Source organism: Triturus cristatus, chromosome 2_2 (genome assembly GCF_964204655.1).
Source record: "Triturus cristatus chromosome 2_2, aTriCri1.1, whole genome shotgun sequence".
Classification (NCBI taxonomy): Eukaryota; Metazoa; Chordata; class Amphibia; order Caudata; family Salamandridae; genus Triturus; species Triturus cristatus.
In genome coordinates this window covers 1,010,098,575-1,010,125,254 of record NC_140582.1, presented here as the reverse complement: position 1 = coordinate 1,010,125,254, position 26,680 = coordinate 1,010,098,575, and the positions used below count along the sequence as shown (strand labels likewise).

General features: G+C 43.4%; 1 protein-coding gene across 2 annotated transcripts in view; it reads left to right on the top strand.

Moving 5' to 3' along the window:
• PPP2R2C (protein phosphatase 2 regulatory subunit Bgamma) overlaps nt 1–23,783 on the top strand; it is a 577,160-nt gene extending 553,377 nt beyond the window's left edge. For both annotated transcript variants that reach the window (XM_085642445.1, XM_085642444.1), the window contains one exon: nt 19,583–23,783. In XM_085642445.1, the coding sequence (XP_085498571.1) occupies nt 19,583–19,874 (292 nt within the window). In that variant the 3' untranslated portion in view covers nt 19,875–23,783. The remainder of the gene's footprint in view (nt 1–19,582) is intronic.
• Nucleotides 23,784–26,680: the final 2,897 nt, after the last annotated feature.

The following is a 26,680-nucleotide window of genomic DNA, read 5'->3' as shown; positions in this document are numbered from 1 at the left end:
ATGGAAAACCTGTTAGCCAACTCTGCTTGATTCGTCTCGGAGACGGTAAATCTGCAAGCCATCTCGTCTTTCATAGCCAAGAGTAAATCAGCTAAGGAATGTGTGCTTGACGCTAAGATCGTATGGTCATTAGGAGCAGAAATATTAAAACTTTTACAACTGTTTTGGAGACCCACAATTTATACAAGGTTTAGAGGAGAGTGCACATGCACTGGTTAGCAGTGGTAAAGTACACAGAGTCCTAAAGCAAACAAAAGACGTTTAGAAAAGGAAGAGGAAGAAGGCAAAAAGTATGGGGTGACCATTCAGGGAGGGCAATTTCCAACAGCCATTCTAAGCCCAAGCCTCATTTCACCTTGGGGTGGGGTCTTCACTGCCAGCTGCATGTGCTGGCAACTTTCTCCTGTATCCATCCAGGCAGCAGCCACCCTGGCCGCCGCTGCCCTGATCTCTTCGGGCACCTCCGGTGCTCCAACCACCCACCACTTTCTTCCAGAACCCTCATCCTCACTCCCAAGGTGGGAGAGGGCCGCATCAGAGGCCCACAGCTTCTTTACATGATGTTAGGGACCGATGTCGCCCGGCCGATTCTCACTCCTCAGCGACCTAGCAGGCAGCAGTTACAGTTACCTGAGATAACTAAAACTTACGCCCCCGCAATGCACTGCTTATGAACTCACATTTCACTTATGACATGGTCAGTGACTTTACTGATGACGTCTCAGATGACATCACTCATGACACCATGCAGTGAGTGTAAGTATTTTCTAAGAGGTTATGAATGTTAAACATATTTACTAAGCTACTACAAAAGTTAAATTAGTAAACTAGAGGGAATATTTACAAGGGAATGGCGGAGCATGGCGTTAAGCACAAAATGCTAATGCCCTGCTCTGCCATTCCTCAAACACATGGATGCACCCTATTTACAAAGATACGGCACATCCCTGCATTTTCCCTTGCGCTGGCGCTAAATTAAGCTACCTAGTGCCAACGCAGGCAGCCTTGCACCGTAGTGCAAGGGTGCCTGCATTAAGGGAATGATTTTTTATGTGCAGAAGGTGTCCCTTCCTGCACATAAACAATCGCAAATGGCGATTTGTAACTTCTATGTGTGCTGCATTGTGCAGCATACATAGAAGTTGCAAATCATCATTTTTATGATTGTTTATGTGCAGGAAGGGTCACCTTGTGTGAGCCTGGGTGGGTCTATGAGTTGGTGCATGAGTATCTGCAAAGGTCTCTGAGTGGGTGTGAGAGAGTATGAGTAGTTCTGTAAGTGGGTGCATAAGTGGCTGCTTGGATCTGTGAGTGTGTGTACGGGTGTGAGTGGGTCTGTCAGTGGGTGCTTAAGTGTCTGAATGGGTCTGTGAGTGGCTGTCAGAGTGGCTCTGTGAGTGTGTGTAAGTGTCTGATTGGCTCTGTGAGTGGGTGTATCAGTTTCTGAGTGGGTCTGTCAATGGGTGTGTGAGTGGGTGTTTAAGTGTCTGTGTGAGTGTGTCAGTAGCTGTGTCAGGGACTGGGCCTCAACAGAACTGCACCTGCCACAAAAAGAGTCCACAGTTTTGCACAAAATATCTACCCAAGTGGAGTACTTTCTACTGGTTAATAAGTAAATGCTTGGATAAATGTCCAGTATGTATGCTACACAATAGCTGCGTAATGGAGCATGAGGAAATGCCAGCAGTGAAATGATGTGCGTTTTGGCAATGTGATTGATCCTCGTGTGTCTTGATCCAGAAATATATGATAGCACGAATCTTCCTATAGAGAAGACAATGAGGTGTAAACAGGTAAATCTAAACCAAAGAATGGTCCTTCCTCTTAACTATATGAAGTAAGTGCTTCTTTGTTTGATTGAGATGTCCCCAATTCCTCAGCATCAAGAATGCATCACCAAAATTGGCGGGAAAAGCTCTGGGGGGCCTTTTGGTAAGCTGCCCATCATCCTGGCAAAAAGTGGAATGACCATTACATACTAATAAGGTGGATGGGGTGGGCCCAAATGGGCAGAGCTTTAGGTGATTTTGCACATTTGTATGCTCGTAGGGGGATAGTTACAAGCCCCTTGCACCACCGGTGTATCACTTTTGGTGACGCAGAGGCAGTGCTGCCCCATATTTACAAGGACACATAAAGCCACCCTGCATGGCTTTTTGTCCTTGTAAATACACCCACTTTTCACGCAGTACTGTGCATAAAAGGGGCGTTCTATGAGTGTTGCTGTGGGTGTTCCCAAGCAACACCTATAGAACCTGACACATTTCCCAGATGTATGGATTTATGAGAAATCGTAAACCTGGGAATGTGTCGGAATGCTACACATCCCCAGGGGAGGCGCAACAAGGAGAACATTTTTAATTTCTCCTTGTTTTTCCTTTTTCTGCTGCACACATAGAAAGAGGAAAACACCTCTTATGATTGTTTTTCTGCAGTAAGGTGTCCCCTTCCTGCACAGACACAATCTCCCCGCAATGCAGGCACCCTTGCACTATGGTGTAAGGGTGGCAGCGTTGGCGCATGGCAGCCAATTGTGCGCCCGCTCAGTGGGGAGCACAGAGATCCTTCATATTGTTGTAGATATGACACATCCCTGTGCTTTGAAAGTGACCCAGTGTAGCGCAGCCAATCAGTCGGGGCCTATCCCGCAAACGTCACGAGAATTCACGAGGACTGCAGTGAGGCGAGAGCAGGCGAGCACGGAGGAGGCGAGCACGGAGGTGGAGCAGCGCAGCACAGGAACAGCGCTCCGTGGGTGAGCGCGGGAAAGCCCTCCCCGCCGCGGGTGCTGGCGATTCACACCGGTGACCCTCTGCGCCCCCTCTGCACCCCTAGTGAATCGCCCATCGGAGTCTGAAAGCTCTTCTGCTGCATTGTGAGGAAAGTCGGAGCTCCAGGCGTCACTTTGAGCCCCAGTGCTGCCTCGCTGCTGATCGGTGCGGAATCGAGCCTCCCTGCTGGTGTCCTGCTGAGCAACTGACCCTACGCGAGCACCCCGGCTCCCCTTGTGGTCAAAGGCCGGGGCTGCCCTGGAATCCGCATCACATACTCCTTGTACGGGGGGAGGCCTCCCTTGAGTTTCTGGCTGTTGTCCGCTTATGGCAGAGCTCTACTGCTGGCGGCGCGGAGCGTGCCGCGGGACGGTAGCGGTTCCCGGCCCCCCCCCGCGGACTGCGGGGACTACGTGCGGCTGCTCGGAGATCCTCACCTCCCATCTGGATCCTCGACTCCTCGACACGCCATCGCTGCCTGTTGGTGACGGAGGCGGCTCGTTTTTGTCTCCCGCCTCCCGTCCTGCTCACCGAAACTCTTTGATGCCGGCCCGGACGGAATGCTAATGCGCAGGTATTTCGGACTGATTCCGCTGGGAAGTACTGCGCTTTCAAATAGTGAGTACTTGTGATTACTGGTGTCTACACGCTGGGAAGCCCCCCCTTCCTCCTTTCTGTGTGTGGAGTCTACGGAACTGTTGCTGCTGCCTCATTGCTACTGATCACAGCCCCCAGGCGCAACAGCAGTGCATTGCGGTGATTGTATGGAGACCTCCATTATTGCCTAAGCTGGCTAGTTTGACATCAGTATTCGCATAGCCTTCCACAAGCAGTGCGTCAAGTGCCAGCACATACAGGGTCTTCTCCTGGGGGATTGAGGCTGCGTGCTCGTGGGTACCCTCCCTCCCATCTTCTTCTCCTGCGCATATATTTGCTGGGGGATTTCACTCGAGCTACTGGTGCGGGCCCTACCCAGGCGATTCCCCTCTGGTCATTCCTCCTACTGCATCTGAACACCCTGTTTCTTCTCCTGGTTGCCTGGAATGCTGAGGGTGCTGCATTTTCAGCTGGGTTGCTTGCGGCGTTCACATCTTTGACTTGAAGGAGGAGAGGTTTGAACGGAGCGATTGCGCCCTCTGCTAGCACTCAGCAGGGACAAGGCAGGCACCACTATTGGCTTGCCAGAGTTGGTTTTTCAAAGCCTGGTGAAAGGGTTGATAAACTTATAAACTTATAAAACACTTCATCCCTCAGTAGAGGAATTAGACGCAATAAAATCTCTGACCCGTGACGATCCACATCCCGTCCACCACTATCAGTATTACTTACTTCCTGACGGCTGCTGCTCAGGCTGACTATCGCCACTTTCTCTGCCACGCCACGCCGCACCGCTTGCCTGCTGTTTTCCTGGCGGTTTTCGGCGGTTGCCCTGCGGTTGGGCGGCTCTGAGTGGGTTTTGAGCGGGCTCTCTCGGAGCGGCCAGACTTGGAGGTGGGCCGGTGTGAGTGGTTAGCTGGGCCTTCTGGTGTGGCGGAGAGGTGGGGAAGCACAGGGCACAGGGGGAAGGAGCTAGAACTGAGCAAAATTTGCAAAGCATTGAGCTATTAAGCAACTGCCGAGCGGGAAAAAGAGTTCTATTACTGATAAATCACGGGAGGTGTTAACAAACTACAGGAAAGTGTGAGTTAAAAAACTGTGAAAAACTGTGAAAATGGACAATCCTCCAAACTAATTGGAAATTTAATACCAAAATCAACTTCAGGAGCGCTAGAGAAGCGTACAGAAGGCTGAGGGGGTGGCACGATCGTGGGAGCAGTCTTAGATCGTGGCATAAACCATCAAGCCTTAACTCATTGCCTGTGTGGAGAAGAACAGAAAGACAGGAACTATAAAAGACAGGAACTATAATAAAAAGGGGGGCACTATGAGGTCAGGTCGCACTCGTGGCAATGTAACAGCCAAACAAGAGTCCAAAAAAAACACAAAAGAAAAACGAATATGACGGAGGATGTAAGGGATGAAATACCACAAGAAAATGATCAACTAAGCTTGAAAAATAGTACTCTTATTGAAATAGAAAAACCAGTAGACAGAGCTTCCTCTGCATTAGACAAGAGCGGGCAATCATTAAAATTGGAAACCAGCAATAAAATTAAAATAAGGCAATACTCACATCAACCGAAAATTTTTACAAAATTTAGCTTCATAAAAAATGTGGGAGACGCCCTACTATCAAATACGAAAGAAGTACCAGGACTCCAATCACCTCTTCAACCGTTTCAATCAAAACAACCATCATTAACCACAAAAGAGTGGACTTCAACTCACAAAGGTGAAAGTCCAGACCAAAAAATTGACAAAAGAGACAACAGCAGAACAGTTAACAGACCTGTACAAGTAACTTCAACCCCGCAATCTAACAAAACATGGATGACCTTTGAAACCACAAATAATATACAAAAAGGAGAAGACGAGGCCATCCAAATTCACAGACAATGTGAAGCAAAAAAAAGGGTTGATGACGCCCAAAAAAGAAACCAGGACAACCTCGTAACCAGCTTGGACTGGACTAGTGTTAACGGACCAGGAAAAAATAAGAACCGATTTGGCAACTGTGCAATAGTTATGACACCGAAAATTCACAGCCAAAAAAGCCCGCATGAAAAACCCTTGCTGAGGCATACTAACCCCAATCATGAATGGAAGGGAGAAATACAGGAAAAAACAATAACCCCAATTCTAACTGACGTAATATTAAACTCCCAGCTAGCGTCACCCATCAGAGAAGGAGGAACCAAAGATCGAACTCTGGGTCCAACTTTGGATCCAAATATAGATAAGAAATCAGAAGGAATAGAATTGGTTGTAGACCTTGGAATGGACGGACTTAACTTAGCTGGGAAAGTAGAAGAAATAGAAACCGACTCAGACCTTGGTACGGAGGACTGGGAAGGTCTCTTGGCTGCTTATACCGAAGAAAAAAGCGGGAGCGGGTTCAACTCTAAATCAAACGACAAAATGTGTGAATACAAACAGGACCCATATGAGGGAGGAAAAACAACGGAAACTTGTGATGAAATAATAATAACAGACAGTAAGGAGGAAACACAAAAGAATGCTACCCAGGACACAGCATGGCAGAGTCTGCTAAAAACAGTTCAACTATTGGTAGAAGCATTGCACTACCAGTCAGATAAGATGGATACCCAACTGACCCTCTTAGACACACTGGCGGTCTTTGTGGTTGCGATTGATGGGAAACTGGGTACATTAAATACATTATTACAAAATAAACAGGATCAAGCTCAAAGCAAGTATCAGGGCTGCGGATGCGGCCCGATAATTGACAAACTGGCCACACTTCCATCAATGCTGAGCGATCTATGTACATTAATAAAACCATTATCGCAAGGAAAAGAAAGTCACGGGTACAACGGACAAATAGACAAGCGTCCCCAAGAATGCCGCACCATCAACAAAAAAGACAAAATAAAAACCATGGCATCTCTTGTAATTACTGGAAACGTCCACACTGTGGTATCGGAGAAACAGATCCACAAGAATCAGAAAGGAGAGGCCAAAGAGACAAGAACAGCGGATAATGGACTGCCTGTAGATGTACAAATTGAGAAGGTTGACAATCATCTAAACGCAAAGCAAAGGAGGGCAAACAAACGCAAAGGCAGGAACCAAAAAATAAAGCTGGATAGAGTGGGATTCAGCCATCTCTTTGGGTCATCACCGCTATCCAACCAAGATGGCCCAAATAACACCCAAACCGACGACGAAGACACAGAGTCTATTAAGGAGACTGACAAGAGGGAAGGAAGAGAAGTCCTTCATCAAGAAAAAACAAATAGACCCTCTTCACCAAGATCGGAACTAAGAAAAAAACAACAAAATTTAGTTCATAGCATGCAAGGCGGTCTGATCGCCAACTCTGTAAGGTCTCCTAATGAAAAGAGTGGAGTAATGCCTGAGAGCGAAATAGCCCAGCATCCCCCATCCAATAAAACGGGGAGAGCTATGGAAGAGTTAGATGTGCACTTATCGACACAAAGCAGACAAACATCAATATCTTCACAACCAAGAATGATTCCAAGAATAGATATGAATGAACGTCCAAGTGGTGGGGGAGATGAACTACCAGTACTCAGACAAAGGGAGTGGAACCAAATAACAACCACAGGAGGACAACAGATAACACACGATGAAGGGAGTATCGGAGTGGAATCTTCCTTATACCAAGCTCTACCTAAAGAAATGCAAGCAACCGGACCAGGACATGAAGGATTTGCCGAAATTACAAACAATAGGAAGCCGGAAGACATTAGAAATACAACAGCAAATATTGTATGGCTCACCCCGGAGTACATTTCGAAAGGAAGTCATGACATACTGAACAGAGGGAACATCTTACGACTCTTATCTCATATTCTATCTCTGGCTAGTGTGACTACCTTGGATCTAGTCTCCATTGAATTCACTGCAGTAGCAGGCTCGAAGGTGGAAAAAACAAAGGCAACATGGACTACTTCTTTAGTTGCACAGAACATATTGGCTGAGAGCTAAACCTTCAAAAACTTGGGAATTTTAATTGCCCCTTATATAAAACCAAAATACCCTGATCTATTAATCCCCACAGGAAGAGATGGAGTACAGAATTGCGGTATTAGATCTGGAACATCAGTACTCCGAGGTGCAATAGGGTACACTGGAGGAAGAATCAGGGAGGACCAGGAATCCACAGGACATACCTCAGATGGCACATCAACAGGTCTACTTGACCTGAGATGGATTTCCAGAACAATTAATAATCGAGCAAAATGACCAACTATGGATCTCCCTACATTGAATGGATACAATAACTATAGAATTTGCTCATGGAACGTCAATGGCCTTGCATCTAAAATGAGCGATCAAGAATTTGTTAGCTATACAAGATCTTTTGACATCATGACCTTTCAAGAGACCTGGCAAGAAGAACCTCCGCACCTGCTTGGTTTTTTGCGTTTCTACACAAGCGCGGTGAGAGCTGCAAAATATGGCCACCTCCAAGGGGGCCTTGTGACCTATGTTTCAGTGGCAAGTGCCCACGAGATCAAGGAACTTGGACCACCCAATCCCAACCTTTTGATACTAAATCTTTTCATTTCAGAACATGGCAAGAGGGGCACTAATCTAACTCTAATTAACGCCTATGTTCACCCAAAAAGGAAAACAAAGGTAATAAATGAACTATGTAGTTACCTAGAGGAAACTACAATTAAAACATCAAATATGGATGTCGTGCTTACTGGTGACTTTAATCTAAACCTGATGGGGAGCACATCAGACGATGAAAATCACCTTCAAGATATTGTCTGGAATATACCACACCAAGCGCTCTCAAAAACATCAATATGCACTAAATTTGATAAACAGGCATTAGAGAACCTTGAGTCCTTTAACATTAGAGTACTAAATGGAAGATTCATTGAAGATACTCCACCAGCATGCACGTTTCATTCATCAAGGGTTAGCAAAACCTTGGATTACACGTTTATGTCACTATCTCTCTTTTACCATGTGACCTCCTTCAAAATAGGGCAAAAAACTGATAGTGATCATTGCCCCCAGGAAATCACATTGAATATCTGCAAGCCCAAATTTGAGCAGTCTTTGGTCCCTATTAACTCAGTTTATACTGTCAACTATAAAAGGATTAAATATTCTGCAATAAATGAGGGAAGCTTGCTTGACATGGCGATACTGCATTTTGAGGGAAGAATTGGAACAAGCGAAGTTGAGAAATGGGAGTGTTTTACCAAAATAATGGCAGGCTACTCCACAACACCGAAACTTGAATTAAGACGGACAGATAAAATATGACCTCGCTTACAAAGGAACATCAAGTGAAGATAAAATATATAAAGAAATGTATCTACCAAACAATGCGTCAATTTAGGTACTCTTCATGCGACACGGTGAAACAAGACCGCTTACGGAAACTGAAGGCTTCTTTAAAACAAACAAAGTGGATAGCAAATAAAGAAATGGAGGACAGCTTATGGGTAAAACTACAGGCTGACATAAAACAAAACGATGGGGCGAAATTCTGGAAATCAATTAATTCCTTTTTAAATCCTGTGCATGGAGTATCCTCTAATATTAGCGAAGCTGCATGGTCAAAGTATCTTAAAGATCATTTTTTACAACAAAAGGCCTCTGACTTTGAGATAGGAAATGAGGGCAATAAGCTAACAACACTGTGTGAAACTTCCCATAAACAAGCTTGTGGCAATACAATCATGAATACAAGAGAAATAAACTTACAAAAGACAATCATGCGACAAATTAAAAAGGGAAGAAGGGAAGGGGCACCAGGCCCGAATGGTATACCTCCCATCCTTTACAAACAGAGCGATAGGGAATGGGCTGGAGCACTAGAGCCATTATTCGATGAAATAATACAGTTCAATATATTACCTGCCTCCTGGAAGGGCTCAATTATCTCTCCTATATTCAAATCAGGTGATAAATCACAACCAAGTAACTACAGACTGATTGCCCTTATGGATAATGAGGCCAAGTACTTTGCTGGGATCCTCTTGGAAGAATTACAGCTCTGGGCTACAGAAAACTCCTTAATCCCTGTAAATCAAACAGGTTTTGCTAAAATTGTTGGGACAACAACGAACATCTTGACAATGGGCCTGTTAATCGATAAAGCCAAAACTACCAAAATGCCAATCCATCTGTGCTTTATTGATTATAAGGCAGCGTTTGATTACATCAATCGAAATCTCCTGTGGTCTAAATTGAACAAGTGGGGGATCCCGAGGCCCTTGCTAAATCTACTTATCAACCTGCACAGTGACACCTGGATACAGGTTAAGTTGGGTGATGGATCTCATCTGTCCAGACGCATCCCAACTAACAAGGGCTTAAAACAGGGATGTGTCTTGGCTCCAACCCTTTTTAATCTGTTCTTAGGTGATTTAACCCCGATTTTAAATACCTGCAATTCCCATGCACCGAAACTAGGAGGTCAAACATTACCATCATTACTATATGCGGATGCCATAGTGTTAATTAGTCAAACAAAAATAGGGCTACAAAACCTCCTAGATGCAACTCGGTTGTATTCTGATGATAACCAACTGACAATAAATCTACAGAAGACACAAACTATGTCAATTAACAAAAAAGGGAAATCCAGCTATGGCTGGTTCTGGAACAACAACCGTATTGAAGACACAACAGTGTACAAGTACCTGGGAGTCAAAATTGACAATGGTGGCCAATTTACCATTCAGAAATCAAGCATTAGAGGAAAAGGCATTGCAATATCTATTTCGTTAAAAAAATTAAACGGTAAGCTCACCAGTCCCTCTCTCTTGCCCCTGGCACAAGTTATAAGAGCTAAACTGCTGCCCACAATTACTTATGGGAGCGAAGTACAGAGAGGTAGGGATGCGGCGACCCTAGATAGAACTGTGGCATCAGCATACAGAACCATATTCAGCTTGCCAAAACAAACCTCTCCGGCCCAACTCAGGCTGGAATTTGGAGGACAGAAGCAGTCTTTGGCAAGACAAGGTGCATATATAATGACTTGGGATAAAGTCTGTAAGGCAAATGAAGGAACCCTAAACAGCTACTTATGGTCAGAATTAGAACCGTATCCGGCATCGCCAGCTGCCAAATACTTGAAAAGCAGCCTAGTGAATCTAGGGTTACAGGAGCTGTGGAATACTCCCACCAATCACACCACGATCAAAAGAATAGTAAAGAGAACAATAAAACATCTTTCATGGATTGAAGATAAAGCGTGTGTTGCAAAGAGGTCACATGGGTGGATCATCCTAACCTCCTACTCCAAACAAGGCCACCAGAGTTACCTTGACCTCGGCTACTCACGTCATATAAAACTGAAGTTCCTTAAATACAGACTAGGCGTGTTACCATGCACACGCCACTTTCCGCAGTGGCTGAGGGTTAATGGGGGTTCCCTCTGTTGCCTATGTGGCAAGGCGTCTGAAGACATGGAACATTTGTTGTGCTCCTGCGAGAAGCTGTTGGAGGAAAGGAAACGGTTACTGAAATACCACTTCAACCACCGTGGAATACGCTCACGAAGACAGGCAGTTCTTGCCTGTTTTACACCTAGTGACCCGCAGTTGAACTGTAGCCTGGTGAAGTTTTTGAAGGTGGTAGAAACAAAGATGCAGAAAATTGACCTACCGTCATATTCTTAGAGGCTCTTAAATTAAGCAGATCCCTATTTACTTTGTATCAATTATGGAAGGTGGAAGAAGAGTAAATACTGGAATTTGTCCCCTTGCCATAAAACACAGAGGACATTTAGAACAATACGTTTACTATTTTAACTCTATCAACATATAAAATCTTATGAACTTTTAAAAGGAATTAAAAATACAGTTACTACGTGAATGTAATTTTATTAAGTGATGAATAATGTATTGTGTACACATTAGTGTTTTTTATTATTATTTTTTTTTTAAAGGATGAATTGCAATGGTTTTAATTAACTATGCTAATAAACTATTACTTACTTACTTAAAAAATGGCTTGCGGCACTGCGCGGATCACTTTCTCGTAAAGAAAGCCCGTAGTCATTTAAGGGGAGAACCATGGATTCTGCCAGGTAAGGAGAAGAAAGAACCCACTTGTCACAATCACACAATGCGCTCCAATAGATTACTGATGCATTCACCTCTACGAAGCATTTCAGATTATTTTTTATTGTGGAATTGAGGAGAAAACACACTTGCTTTACTTTGTCAAGCCCAGAAGGCCAGGATCATTTGTCCTTTACAGAAATAGAGTTTCAATTGGAGCACCTGCTATGTTTATATATGTGTTTCCTGTTGAGGTTTAATTTCTGTAAAAATTAAGTAGGTCAGTGTACCAGCTCCCCCTGCGACAGTTATTTGTCCTGCTTGCCTGCTGCCCTCTGTTTGTGCCTCCTTTGCGTGTTTCCTGCTCCGTCTTCTTTTTTTTACTCGTTTTTCAGTCCTCTGTTTTGCCTTTCCTCCTCGTTTTTCTGCCCTCTGTTTTGCCTTTTCTGCTTGTTTTTTTCCCTCCGTTTTGCCATTTTCTGCTTGTTTTTTTTCCCCGGTTTAGCCTTTCCTGTTCATTTTTCTGCTCTCTGTTTTGCCTCTTCTGCTTGTTTGTCTGCCCTGTTTTGCCTCCTATGCTAATTTTTCTGCCCTCTGTTTTGACTTTTGTGCTCGTTTTTTCTACCCTCTGTTTTGCCTTTCTTGATTGTTTTTCTGCCCCCTGTTTTTCCCTCTTCTACTCTGTTTTGCATTTATTGTAATTTTTCTGCCCTCTTTTTTCCAACAACCAGGGCCCGGGGAAAATTCAATGCGCGAGGAGGGCTGCGCGGCCCCCCTGCCTGAGCCGATTTCAGCCCCCCAGTAGGCAAATATATAAATATATACATACATATATTGGCCATTGGAAGTCATTATTTTCTTTCCGCTGAAATGATGCACATAGAGAAGATCCTCCTAAGACAGTCAGTCTGCTGCCAGTCCTCTTTTTTATTGATATGAATTGATATTTATTGATATAAATAGGAAAATCTCAGAATTAATTCCCAATCAATTAGATATAATGCCTCTGATTTTTTTTAACACCTTCACAGTACGAAAGCAAACATGGATTGGCCAAGGTTCTTTTTAATTGAAAAGCTTCGTTCGAAAAGCAGCAGCAGTTTGTGTGCCTTTTTAACCAAATGACATGTATCCTAGTTTCTAAAACAACACCCTTCATAGCTGCTCTCTATCATGCATCTTTGTAGGTTGCAGTTACCTGGGAAACCGATTAATAAGGGCTTAAAGACAAAGCCACAACTTCAGCTTTTCCAGGCATGTACTCATCCCATCCTGTTCCAGGGCACCTCACTAGTATTTGACACCTTCAGTGTTACACGATAGTGCACAAGATTTTTTCTGATTTCTTTTGCTCTGGTCATCTCGTGTTTTCAGGCTCTGTAGTACCACAGACCTGTTAGTCAGGATGCAGCCGTTTGCGATCTGTTTGAAAGGACAACGACTTTTATTCCAAACTTCTGGTACTATCACTCTGGTAAATGAACTATGTGCGGTTCCTATGAGCAGATATGAGCTGTTGGGGAGAATTAAGTGTTTTCTATGATCCAATCATGCAAATGTATTAAAACGTGAATTCAGTTTGCCTAAGCTTACCTGATTGTTTAAAAAAAGACGTATACAGTGGCGGCTACTCCGCTAAGGCGGAGGAGCATCGCCCCACTGCTTTTTTGCAATGAAACAAAGGGAAAATAAAATAATAATAACTCCCGTCACTATCATTTCATTTTCTTCTACTTACGCAGCTTTGCGTGAGGGGGTGGGGGCAACTGAGGAGTGGTAGGCAGCACCCTCCTAATGTGAGCAATGACTGCTTGGCCTGCCCGCTCGGGCCGCCCAAAACAGTCTTGCGTACTGTGCATGTTCTCCATGCCGGCTGCATCGCAGCCTACGTGGAGAACATGCCCAGGCCTCCAGTCAGCGTCTGAGCGCCGAAACCCAGCGCTCAGACCAATCACAACGCTGTTACGGCAGCGTTGTGATTGGCTGACTGGTAGCCTGGGTGTGCTTCCTATGGCCAAGCGAGGGAGGACTACGGAGGAGAGATGCGGCGAGGAAGCCGCAAAAGGTTACGTTTCTATTTTATTTTTTTATACCCATTTTCCCCCCGCGTCCTCCTCCCTCCCAAACCCACACCTGTACCTCTGATCCGTGCCAGCTGCCGCTGAGCGTATATAGTTCTGTCTGGGATCGCACGATCTGGGAGGCTGAGCCTACTTTAAAGGAGTGGCCAAACAATAACCATGAAAGGTTGAGCCAAATTGGCCGTTTGGTTTTCTATAGACCACCTCTGCAGTACTGGCATCTTCCTGGGCTCCCTGAAGACCAAGCATTGCAGGAGATTCGGGGGAAGAGGTTATTCTGAAGCGCATTGGACAAGCTAATTGTGGACGTTGCTAAGCTCCTTACAGCTGAGCAATGGGCTCACCATAATGTAATTTAGGTGCATGGATTCTGGTACAGTTCTAGTGTTGCAGATCATGGTTACAGGAAAGGAAATACATTAGGGTTGGGGCAAGCATTGGAATTTTGTGTTCACAAAAAGTCTTCATAAATAACGAACTGGCTAATCATTGTCAATTACCTGTGCAGCCACTCAAATGGGAGAACAGCCTGGCAGCAAGAATACTTCTGTACATATTGTCCAGAAAAAGTATTGTCTGCCCGAGCACTGAAATGACATATCTCTAACTTTTGACTTCAATCTATGGGGCATATTTACAATGGAAGTGACTGAGGGCGGCGTTAGCCTTCTTGCCTTAACACTGCGCTCCGCCACTTCTGAAACGCAGGGCTGCACCATATATACAACAATATGGTGCAGAACTATGTTTCCCTCTGCGCTGGCGCTAAATTTAGCTGCCTAGCGCCGATGCAGGCACACTTGCACCATAGTGCAAGGGTGTCTGCGTTTCGTAACTTTCGTAACTGGCATTTTGTAACTCCTATGAGTGCTGCTTAATGCACACATATTAATTGTAGAACGTCATTTTTTAATGATTGTTTATGTAAAGGAAGGGACACCTTCCTGCACATAAACAAACATTGGCGTTTTGCTCTTTCCATGTGTGCTGCACAACGCACATATAGAAACAGCAAAAACAAGGAGAAATTAAACATTTCTCCTCATTGCGCCAGGGTAAGACCAGGTTTTCCTTGGCCTTAATTTTGGTGCTGCTCAATATTTACGCCACCCTTGTAAATAGGGGGCAGCGTCAAAATCAATGGGTGTTGCAGTGGAACACCCACAGCAGCACCCATTGCCCTCCCCTTTCACACTAAGTATAGCATGAAAGGGGCATTATTTACAAGGCAGCATTAAGCCCATTAAGTGGCTTACCGCTGCCTTGAAAATAAGAAATAAGGCAAAGCCCCTGTCGCCACCACAACGTCGTGAAAAGTTACGCTGTGGTGCCGACAGGGGCTTGTAAATATGCCCCTGCAAAGCTAACTTTTTCAACCTTGTGCCAAAAAGCCTGCTTCCTCTGTTGAAGGTCTCTCCTGAGACTAGAGGCTGCAGAAGGTAATGCAGCAGAGAAATATGCTGCCCACTTGGCAAACAAAAACCTTGGACCGATTACAGCTTGACGTTTCTTCTGCTTGCCTCTATGCACATTACCCGGGGTTGTTAGGGAGAGATATTGTAAATCTTTTCTCTTTGGTGCCACATCAAGCTGAGGCATGTGAAGAATTCTGGGGTTGTAAATGGAGGAGATTGTAGATCTTCGTGCACCAGTTGTGAAAAATAAACTTACGATACATGCTTTATGCTACAGGGGTGACATTACAATGCATGTCATTTTTTTGAATGTTTAGCGTTACAGAGAACAGACGTATAAATGCATATATGTGTGCACTCCCAATAACCTTTAGAACAAGCATTGGCATAGCCAATAGGTCTCGCTTTTGGGACCTTATAAGTATTTAGTTATGCAGGACAATATTCTTGTTGCAACAACAGCAACTGTTACATGGCTAAACACTTACATAGTCCCAAAGGCGAGACCTATTGACTATGCCAATGCTTGTTCTCTCTTGTACTCAGTAAATGTCTGATGAAACAAAAATGTACTGGCCCCCAGAAATTAGTGCAGCGCACTGTTCAGGACTTTAGGGGAGCTGCGCTGCCTTTAGAGTGAGTGAGTGAGTGAGTGAGTGAGTGAGTGAGTGAGTGAGTGAGTGAGTGAGTGAGTGAGAGAGAGAGAGAATACCCTTGGGCAGCACTCTTTACTTCTCGGCTGGCAGCACAATCTCTTCGTGTGATGGAGGGATTCACGAGAAACCACAACGTAGTGGTGAACTACTTTTAGAGTTGCGGCCATGATACTGGATTGGATGGAGGAATTTACAAAAAACAAGCACGAGTCAAGCCAATAGGTCTGGTCTGGATTTAAAGTGACAGCGCATGCACTGCAAATACAGAAATGCATTTTCATGCGATAAAACATTAAAGCCAGACCTACTGACATGGTAGTGGAGATATTGGTGGTGGTTACACCAGTAGTGTTGGTAGCATCATTAGTGGTACTGGCGGTGGTGTGACAATGGGAGAATGGGCTCGTGGTGGGTTTTGTTTTACGGTAGTGGTAGCGTTGATACTTATTGTGATGGAATTCACATAACGTGAGTTTGTAAAGTAAACGTTCACCCAAGTCTTGGGCCTTCTGGCTATGAAATAACAGATGTTTATTGTTATCCAACTCAATGTTACTCATTTTATTGATGTCGGAAGGACGAAAGGCTGAGTGGACCTGCTGGGATTCAAACCTGTGACCATTAGGTCAAACACAAATCCCGGAGCTGGATGTCTTAGTCCACTGATCCACCAACCTGGTATTAGTGGGAACACAGCTGTCAGAGTTAGTGGTATTTGTGGTGGTGGCATCTGTAATGGCAGGTGGTGGTGTGATATTGGTAGTGTTGCTGATGGTTGTGGGGTGTTGTGATTTAACTGGTATGGTGTTATTGGTGCTGGTGTGGTATTGGTGGTGGCAGTATTATTATTGGTCATGGTGGAGCTGGTAACATATTGGTAGTGATACTGGTGGTAGGGTGTAAATATTGTTGATGGCGGTATTGGTGATGGTGTATAGGTGATGTGTGGTAACAGTGATGGTGTAGTTCATCGAGGCGTTGGAGATATTGGTGGGGGTCATATTGGTCATATTGGTGTATTTGTATTGGTTTTAGTACTGGTTGTAGTATTGATGGTATCTGTGATGGTGGAGGCAGTATTGGCAGTGATAGTGGTATTTCATGTTTACGATAAAAAAAAAAAATAATGTGACAAAAAGTCTGGTGGTTGAGTGGACAATTTAGATCTAAAATAGTCCCTTGTGCACACATTCCTTTGGTGGTGGGATGATATACCAAGCAGCCAATAGCATGAAGTCAAAGAAAAATACTCCTCTCTGCATAGCCAACAGCCGCTCTCTCTATATCTTAAATAATTGACAGTAAAAGGTCTGACACAAACTAAAGTTATTTGGAGCCAGGTTTAAAAATGTGTATTCTTTAAAGGAAAATAGTGCACTCTTTAGGTTAAAAGGCTACACGCTCCTTTGGCTTGTTCTAGGCAGTGACACTTAATTTAACACCCCACATTAAATGTGTGTTTGTATTGGAAATGATAAAACATAAACTAGCGAAGGAGGAAAGGAGTGCGGGACACTGCAGTACGAGTGCAGCAGCCCCCGAACTCTAAATTATGCCTTTGTCAATGATACTCATTTTAATCAACCTCAGAAGGATGAAAGGCCCAGTAGGGATATAAACCTGTTACTTGCATGTCGAGCACAGGTGTTAACAGCAGGTACAATATTTGAGTATACGCATGAATCATAACCACAACACATCATTAAAATAAGTTAACCTCTTCTTACAACTATAAATGGAAATATAATGCAGCTTAGTTCCTTTACTTGCAACGCCCAGCAGTGCCAGAAACCCCATGTTCAAGAACAATATAGTCTATTACATATAAAATAAATAAGGGGAGAGGAAAGAAAATGGGGTTGGGTAGCGCCAGTTAACGAGAACTACATATAGCAATTTATGAAAATGCCGAAGAACAGTATTAAATGTAATATATTCATGAAAAATAAAAAATAAAGTATACAAAGTATTAAGATGTGACGAATATGTTAAGTTTATACAGTCAGGGGAGCTCTTCAGGACTAATTAATGTAAGAAAAATATTTTGCTGTTCAATAGAAGGATAGGTTCAAGGAGACCACATTATTTCTTGTTTTCAATAGGATACAAATAAAAAGTTTGGAGATGAAACCTTATAGCAGCAGGTACTTACCACACTGAGCCATCTTAGAGATATGCACAGTGCTGCAGCAGCAGCGACTTGAGTCCTGTTTGGTCAAAGCACTCCTGAACGCACAAAATCGATAAAAACATCGACTCACGCCTTGTTTTTCTAGCTCTCTTTCATTCCTCACACACATTCCTGAGGGACTCTCCCAGTCAAGAGTTTACACCCTGGAAGGTGCTCACAAGCAGACTTTGCGAGTGTGCAAAACGGGCAGAGAAGCGCCCTTTTCAGTTGCAATGACTGGAAGCATGACATCCATCCAGTGTCACTAGAGTGTAAACGCAACACCAAGAGCCAGAGAAAGAACGCGCTCAAAGGCGTTCCACAATCACGGACACATTTCGCTCTGCTTGGTGAACGTCTGAGTGAAAAGCTTATTGTGCACTCACAGTAAGGAAGCTTAAAGGAGGCAATGAGGGAGGTTGAACGTTCCTTATATTGTGTGCTTGGGAAAGGTGCCATCCCTTATGACAAACATATAGCGCTGCGAGGCATAGCTAGTATTTGCCACCTAAGCTGTAGGGGCTTGAAAACTGAAGGAAATTCAGAAAAAGTATTCTGACCTTTAAAGATAACGTTATTTCAGAAAACAAAAGTACTAAATTTTCAAATTTCAGCGCTACAGAGATCAGTTCCCCAATTCGGATCAAGGGGGCAGATGACCCTACTTGGGCGCAGATGGCGACCATGGGCGCAAAATCTTGCTTGAAACTGACCTGTTAGTCGCACATTTGCAACAGAAAGTTGCCAAAATCGTCACTGTCATCAAATGACTCCACCCTTTTGGTCTAACTACAAGGAGCGCTTTGTTGAGCCCACAGTTGAGTTGGAACGATACAAATATTCTCAAAAAAATAAGTAGAAATGAACCGTGACATGCACAAGATGTAAAGATTTGGGGCCGGGAAAAAAAAAATAATCTATAGTCTTAGCTCAAAACTTGCCTACTGCTCATCCTGCTTGCTTTGTTCTTTATAGCACAAATCTCTCCATTACGTTTCTAGTCTCGGTAGGTTCGCAGCTCCTCAACCTGCTCAGAGAGAGACGGAAAACAGAATGTAGGCACTACACCGAATACCGAAGAAAAGAATAAACAAGGACGCAGAGCAACATAGAGTAATAGAATGTCAGGGAGCGACAGAGTATGACAGTGTGAAATAAAGGGTCAGTGAAAGGAAGCTAGACAGATGAAGACCGAGAACGATTGGTCAAGATAAAGCGAGATAGACAAGTACATGTGTGCGTGTGTGTGAGAAAGAGGGACCGAAACATAAGAGTAAGAAAACCATATGAAGAGACAGAAAAAAGACCAAATAAAGACATGAAGGGAAGAACAGACTGCAAGATTGAAAATCAGCAAGAAAAAGGGACAGAGAGACAGAGAACGACAGTAAGAACAAGCATTGGCCGCGCGCGGGGTGGTGGGGGAGGGGGAGAAGAGGGAGTTGTGTGCGCGTGCGGCCAATGCTACCAAAGTCATCGCGATCACGATCGCTATGAAAGCGAAAGTGATCGCGATGACGCTCTAATGCCGTTCCTGAATGCTGCTGGCTGGCCGAGCGCATGGCAGCAGCGCGCGTGCATGCTCACGTGCACGCAAGCGCTAGGCCAGCCATCAGCACTTAAAAAAGCCACATACAAAATGTCTCTCCGAGCCAGCGCATGCGCTGGGCTCAGCGAGACCTACAAAATGCTACATACATTGAATTTCTATGAGAGAGAGATATTAGTGAAAACTAACACTGATCCAAATCTGTCTAGTGGTTTTGTGCTCTTACATTTGGTGTTTGACATACTCATTCCGCTATCTCAAGACTTAAGTATTCTTTTGGGTGATTCTCCTCTCACTTTTGGTTTTATTTCTGCAGTGTCATCATGACGGGAGCGTACAACAACTTCTTTCGTATGTTTGACCGAAACACCAAGCGTGACGTCACGTTAGAAGCCTCGCGAGAAAGCAGCAAACCACGAGCAATCCTCAAGCCCCGCCGAGTGTGCATCGGAGGCAAGAGAAGGAAGGACGACATAAGTGTGGATAGTTTGGACTTCACCAAGAAGATCCTGCACACCGCGTGGCACCCCACTGAGAACATAATTGCCATAGCCGCGACAAACAATCTGTACATATTTCAAGATAAAGTAAATTCGGAAATGCACTAGGTTTACCAATATTTCCCTGTAATTGTAAGCCAGCCTTCTGAGAGGTGTATCAGGTGATTTGTAGAAGAGTGTGGTCGTTGTGAGGTGGAACGTGTTGGTATTTTCCCCCAGTCCTCACTGGGATTGGCAGTTCTGAGCTGCTGTGGAACACTGCTGCAGAAGTGCTGTGGTTGGCCTTGCATGGAATAATTCAGATTCTGTGCTGGCTTTCCTAGAATTATTTAAATGCAGTGATTATCATTTATTTAGGATTGTCATTAGCCAATTGATTTTAAAATATAAGTAAAGCTCTTTTTTACGTTCTACATATTTCAAAACGGCGCAATAACCACATTCCCCCCAGAGGCTGCAGCCTGTATGCAAAGTAATACGGCACAGTATTGCCGAGATAAATGTAATTTCTCTGAGAGTGAATACAATCCTAGGTGGTGTGAGCCTTTTTTTTTTTTTAAAGACATCATACATGCTAGTTTTATTTACTCAAAAATCGGCGATACATGCCAGCTAATGAAACAACGCACAGATTATGTCACAGGCGCCAGTAACATTTTAAACATGCAAGTCTGAACTACATGTAATTCTTATTTTACGAGTCAACTGGCTGCCTAAAATTCTCAAGCATCCCGTGGGTTAAAATAATATCAAAAAAAGAGTTTAAAGCTGACCATACAATAATTTATTTTAAAAGTACAGCATATTATCCTCAGTATTTCAGCAATTGTCACATAACGTTAGACTCTTTTTGTCCTTGTTATGTTTCATTTTGTGTTTAGGTCTGGCTGCAGAATAACAGACCTGTTATTTTCAATATATTAAGTCGGCTATCAACTGCAATATTTAAGAAGTCCTCTAATTTCTTTCGAAGTTATTTTTGTGTGAAATGGCAAATACTAGAACGTGTTAGACATGAAGAAAATGAGTCTATGATATTTGGATCTATAGGAGGCCCTTCTCACCCTACTGTATGCAAATGTGCAGATTTAAAGAATATTGTTCTGGGGCGGTTTGTATCCTAGGAAGGATGATGAGGCAGCGAAGCCTTTCCGCATGCTTTAAAATAAACCTGCAGTGAAATCAGTGAGAATAGAAGTCTATATGAACCAATGTCCAGAAACACAGCAGTCTGAGACAGGATTGGAACCCATCATCTTTGGGATCAGTCCTCTCCACACAAGCTCCTCCAAATAAGGTCGCCCTACAGGCTGAACCAATCCAGATCCATTTTTTTTAAAGACTGGGACACAAGCAAAAACATATGCATGCTTTTTTACTTCAATAGGTTAAAACACCTTGCTGCTTACTGGGGTGACAGGTTATACAAATGTTTTATAAGAATATAATGCCTTGAGCTCACATATGAAATATGTATGTTTTAACTTTTTCTAACCAAATGCTGTATACCTTTGTGTAAAAAGCACAAACGCGCATGTGCATCCACTTGCAGCCATACCTCCCACTGTATGACATGTATGGGCTACTTTTCCAAAAGAATGAGGAATGTTTCATTACCCTGTATACTCTAGAAGACATGGACAGTATTATATGTACATACTTAAGCTAATGCAATTTAACTATGTTTTGTTTATGTAAAAAGGTGTAAGAATGTGGTAAATTGTACATACAGAATTTCTCTCGAGGAAAAGCTTCAGCTTCTAAGAGATTGTTTTTTAATATTATTTTCAGCCTCTTTCAATAACTTGTATAGATCCTTCTATCCACCCAATGTACTTGGCGTTAAAGTTAACAAATTCAAATGAATGGAATGGCCTTCAACTTCTGCAACAATACCTGTAGTCAATGGCACTGTAGAACTATCATAGTTAGAGATTTAAATACATTTATTAGGCTTTTTTTTTTTAAACATTCCTGACCACATTACTTATGCGTACTTCTTTATTTCACAAGGCTGTACTTTAATTCCACAGAAAAAGTGAGTGAGGGATTATAGTCTCTATTCAGTACCCACGAGCTCAGGTAGATGACGTCTGAGTTGAAATCCATTTTCGCACGCTGAAACCGTGGATTCAACTGTGTACATTAAATGCATCTTCACTCAGTATTCACTCAGTGGTCCAGTTCCCAAATGGAACTCCCTTCACAAGTTCCGCTTCTTGGTCTAATCCTTTAGTTCCATAACAGTCCTAACTTCACTCGCTCCTACAGCACAGAAAGTTTGCTGGTCATTGCCAGGATCAGGAGAACCACTGGGAACGCCGGCTCTTGCTTGTGTTATGCCTCCATGCAAGCCACACCAGCTCCAGTGTCCCAGTCCACATGGTACTGCAACATCCGGCATCAATGGCCGTCAGCAGATACAATTCAAACTCTGACCTCATTCACGGTATGGCCATTATGCGTGCTTTTATCCCAAAAAGGAAACCAGTCTTTAAGTTACTGAATACAGCAGGCAGCCACAACTACAGTATGTGTCGGTATGGTATGCTGGGCAGGATCAGTACTTGCACATTGGAGTATTTTTTAGGCTAGTGGAAAAAAGTTTAGAGTCAAAAAAATGCTCCTAAGTCGTGTAGTCTAATTTATGATGTTCTGTTCTCGACAGTCGTGAAGATGATTTCGGAAGACCCAGCCTGTATTCTGACAGTACAGCGGATTCCCTTCCTTGCTGTTCACTTTGATTAGGTTCCTCCTGTCATATCCTATGGAACTTTAACCCTTGTATCTTGCTGCAGTGCACGTGTTTTAAGTCGCACACCAGCAAACTCATGCCATTGCTATGTTCCTACCATAAGTAGGAACACCCCCTTGTTGAGTTCAAGGACTTGGACTTGACATTCACGCCTCCACCTTGGGTCTATTTCAGCAATAGATAACCTTACTCTGCTGTACACATCCAAATTTGAACAGAACACAGAGGCCGACGGGGCCTTTCCCCCATACTAAAAAGATTTCCCATTCCAGAATGAGGTCAGGAAAGTCCCTGACAAGTAGGACCGGAGGGAGCAGCGTGGCCCAGAATCAAGGATTAAATAGCAATGAAAGCACTCCAGATATCGAAGCCATTTCCTAAATGTACCTCAACAAAAACTCTTCATGCTAATTCTGCAAGAAGGTATGAAAGCTTAGATCATAGGCTTCCTCCTTTATATGTCGTTTCCAACTTTCAAACATTTCACAAAAATTCCAACGACAAACCTTACTTGCTGTCTTCCAATACTTCCTCGTGAGCATTATACATTTTGTAAAATATGGACCTGTCACATACTCTTTCCCATCCTAGAACCAAACGTAATCACACTTTTACAGGAATAACTTCACATGTGTTTGCGGAATGGTTGCAGCTATGTTTAATGTTTGTGAATGTCCACACACTTCAGATTTCATCTGCCTGTCCTCCCATACACCCAAAAACACGCTTTGGCCAACATCTACCTTTAACTTTACAGATGTGGATACATCCTTCACACATCAGATGTTTTCAAGTCTCAAGTGGAATTTCTGCAGAAAAAATCTACACATCCTAATTCTGTGAATTAGGATTTGGGATTTAGGAATGCAAATTCATGTTTTTAGGCCCAAAGAGTCGAGGAACAATCACTGGCCAGTCCAACCCATGCTCATAGAGATATCCAGAAACACATCTCCGAAGTCATTCCTACAATCCTACATAGAAATCACTGTTTCTTTTAAGACTTGAAAAATATTTTCTTTATGAATGTATAGAAAACAACAAACTAATTTCATATTTAGTTTGACATATTTTTTATTCTTTTCAGCTTTAAGTGGTGTAGTGATTTGTTGTAAAGTTGCAGATCAGAATTGAAAGCTACTGCTCTTCCTTGCTTCTTTCTTTTGTGTCACAAATAATTTAGCTGACCGCTGTTGCATAAAAATATAAATATGTTAATAGTAACTTTTTCAATAAAATGAATAAAAAAATTGCAAATACTATAGAGATTAGAACTGTATTTTATGTATGCATTCGTAAAAATAAAACAACTATGTACATTTACTCTCATAATAAAAATTAATGCAGGGATGGTGCTTTACGTCCTGCATAAACATATATGGAAAGCTCATTTTCACTTAGGAGCATGTCCATTACCCTCGAATGCAGTGAAATCTGCAAGTTCTTATACCAGTGCTGCTTTGGGAAGAGGTGTGGCTCCGCGGCCAGGGCAACTGACTCTGGAATCTGGGGATCATGGTTCGATCCCCGGCACCCGCGCAGATTAGCCCAGCACCATGTGACTCTGGGCAATAGCTTGCTTAATCTTCCAGACGGCCCCAAGCGCCTAGAGACCCTTACGGTGATTGTTCGCGCTTTATAAATGTGGATTATTATTTGTAAACAAATATGAATTATTTGGATGCGTCAAGAGGATGCTGTAGGCAGATGACCGAAAAGGCCAGATGATAGTAGGACCCGAAACTGTACCAGAGGCTCCTCTACATAACCAATTTCCAAAGATCAGTTTGGACTCCAATGCTTCTCTTCAACTCTCTCAAACTTAAAACCTACCAGCCGTGATTACGAGTGGGCCAGTAAATTCCGAACTTTGGGTAAACCCCTGTTTACACACGGGTCAGAATTAGGAGTTTGGGTGTATTTACCTTATAATTATTGATGCGTTAAATACCGCAGCTGTCGGTAAATTTCGGCAGGTTAAACCTGCCAAAATTTAACAGAGGACATTGAATGAGATTTACCGCATCATGGGGATTTTGGTGTGTTAGACATCAAAAGCTTCATGTTATTCCCCACAAACTCGTGATAGACGTTATTTATGGCATACAACAAATAACTCACCCAGTGGTATCGATAAATAACACCAAACTCGTAATCAGGGCCACTGACTTTTCAGTCTTTTATTGCTTTCAGTGTACTGAAGTGTGGAAGGAGGGGGACAAACACTTGGAGTGATCTGTGTTACTCTGCCTTTGGTGCCGAGGGTCACTGGGCAGGGGGCACATCGGTGACACATTCAGATCCAATACTGCAAGAAAATAAGCGCACAGCTTTGGCGGGAACAGAGAAGCCATTATCTCTTACTCGACCCATCTTTATTTAAAGGGAAACTAAATTAGTAGTTGCCAGCCTACTGCAAACCCAAAGATATCACTTAGAGAGCCCAGCAAAAGCCAGTGTATGTGTGCTGGTCCCACTTACCTGAGTTAAGTGGGACCAGCACTCTGTCAATGCTCATGTTGTTGAGCTGATTCACACCTCAGTCCCTCATACCATGACCAGAAGAGCAATGCTGGGTTTCAGGTGAGGCCTACACATGTATACCCCAACCAAAAGAGTAAATAATAGGATTTACTAAAATGCCATAAGCTAAATGAAATAAGTGTTGCCAGCTAAGAGGGCACTAGTCACCATCTACTAATTCTTGCGATGGAAGTCCACGGTTTGTGTAGATTTCTATCCATGCTCCAAGAGAGGTTTGTGAATCCCCAAATATGTGGAAATATATACAAATCGTAGATGTAAATCTATATTTCATCTATTTATATATCCGGCCCTGGGAGTTTGATAAGCATAACACCAGTTGAATAAAAGCTAACCAATCACATCTCCTGACTAAAGTTTAGAACATCTTCCAATTTGCATAAAACAAACTATTATCGGCGGTTACCTGGTGATTGTCCCTTCTTATGGCATACATAATTAAATATGTACAACAAAATACTAACAGTCCAGTGACACAGCTAGTTCCGGGATATCTGTACGCCAGGCAATAGTTATAATTTACAGGTGCGTAAATTCTAGGTGATCATCAAAGCCAGAACAATGTAAGTTACTGTTGTAAAAACCCTAAAAAGTATAAGTTAAAGATTTTTGACTTGGACACGTATTGCACAGATTCTGCAGTAGGATGTGAGGCCGTGAAAGGAGCGGTAGGTTCAGGATTATTCATGATGAATAAAGAGTGCGTCAGAAGTGTGTCAAGGATATGCAATGTCAACAATGGCTTGGCGATCCACTCGCTGCACTTTAGGAACGCCTGAGCAACAACTTAATGGACTTAAATTAAACAAGGAGAACTGTATGTTGAAGTGCATGAGTCAGTCACCCAAAAAGCTCCAGATGTGTGTAGGCAGACATCGAATGTGAGTGAAAAGTGCTTTGGCGCTGAAAAAGAAGAACCGTTAAAAAGTAAAAGTACCTTTTACATTCCCCATACATAGGTTAAGCCGTTTGGAAATTACCTATGAATAAGGTTACAACAGGCTTATCTCATTTTTCTTTGCGGACGCCACACATTTCCTCACACTCTTTTGTGAACACCACACATTTCCTCCACAAAGCTGCCTTTCAGACAACTAAACGTTCTGAATAAACGATGGTCAGGAGCAAACAGCCTCTGGGCTATTCTTGCATAGGACACAAACGGATCATTTCTGCACTGTATTTAGCAGGGCAGATGGCATAGTTTTGCCCAGTCCTATATTGTAACCACAAAATTCAATAACTCTGCATACGGTTTGCATTTTCCTGTTCGCGCATTCAGTACTTCTCCATTTCTAGGTCGAGCCTATAGCAGAGTGTATGCGCTGCTATAGGAAAACGACCTCTTGCAGCTGAGCAGGACTTTTCACAAGCTCGTGCTTGTGGCATTTTTTCCACCAATATTTCTATTGGTGTTTGCGTGCGTCTTCCTTAAAAGAAAGCACGCAAGTGGGTAAAGGCGGGTGCATGCCCCGCCTTTCCTAGCAAATGTAACCGCCCACGGCCTAGGGCTTGCGGTTACGCGCAGAGTGGCATCTGTTTCCAATTATGGCGCCCGCGTCTCGTGTTCGCATTAATTTGAAACAGATTGCACCTTTACAGCACCTCCCAGGAC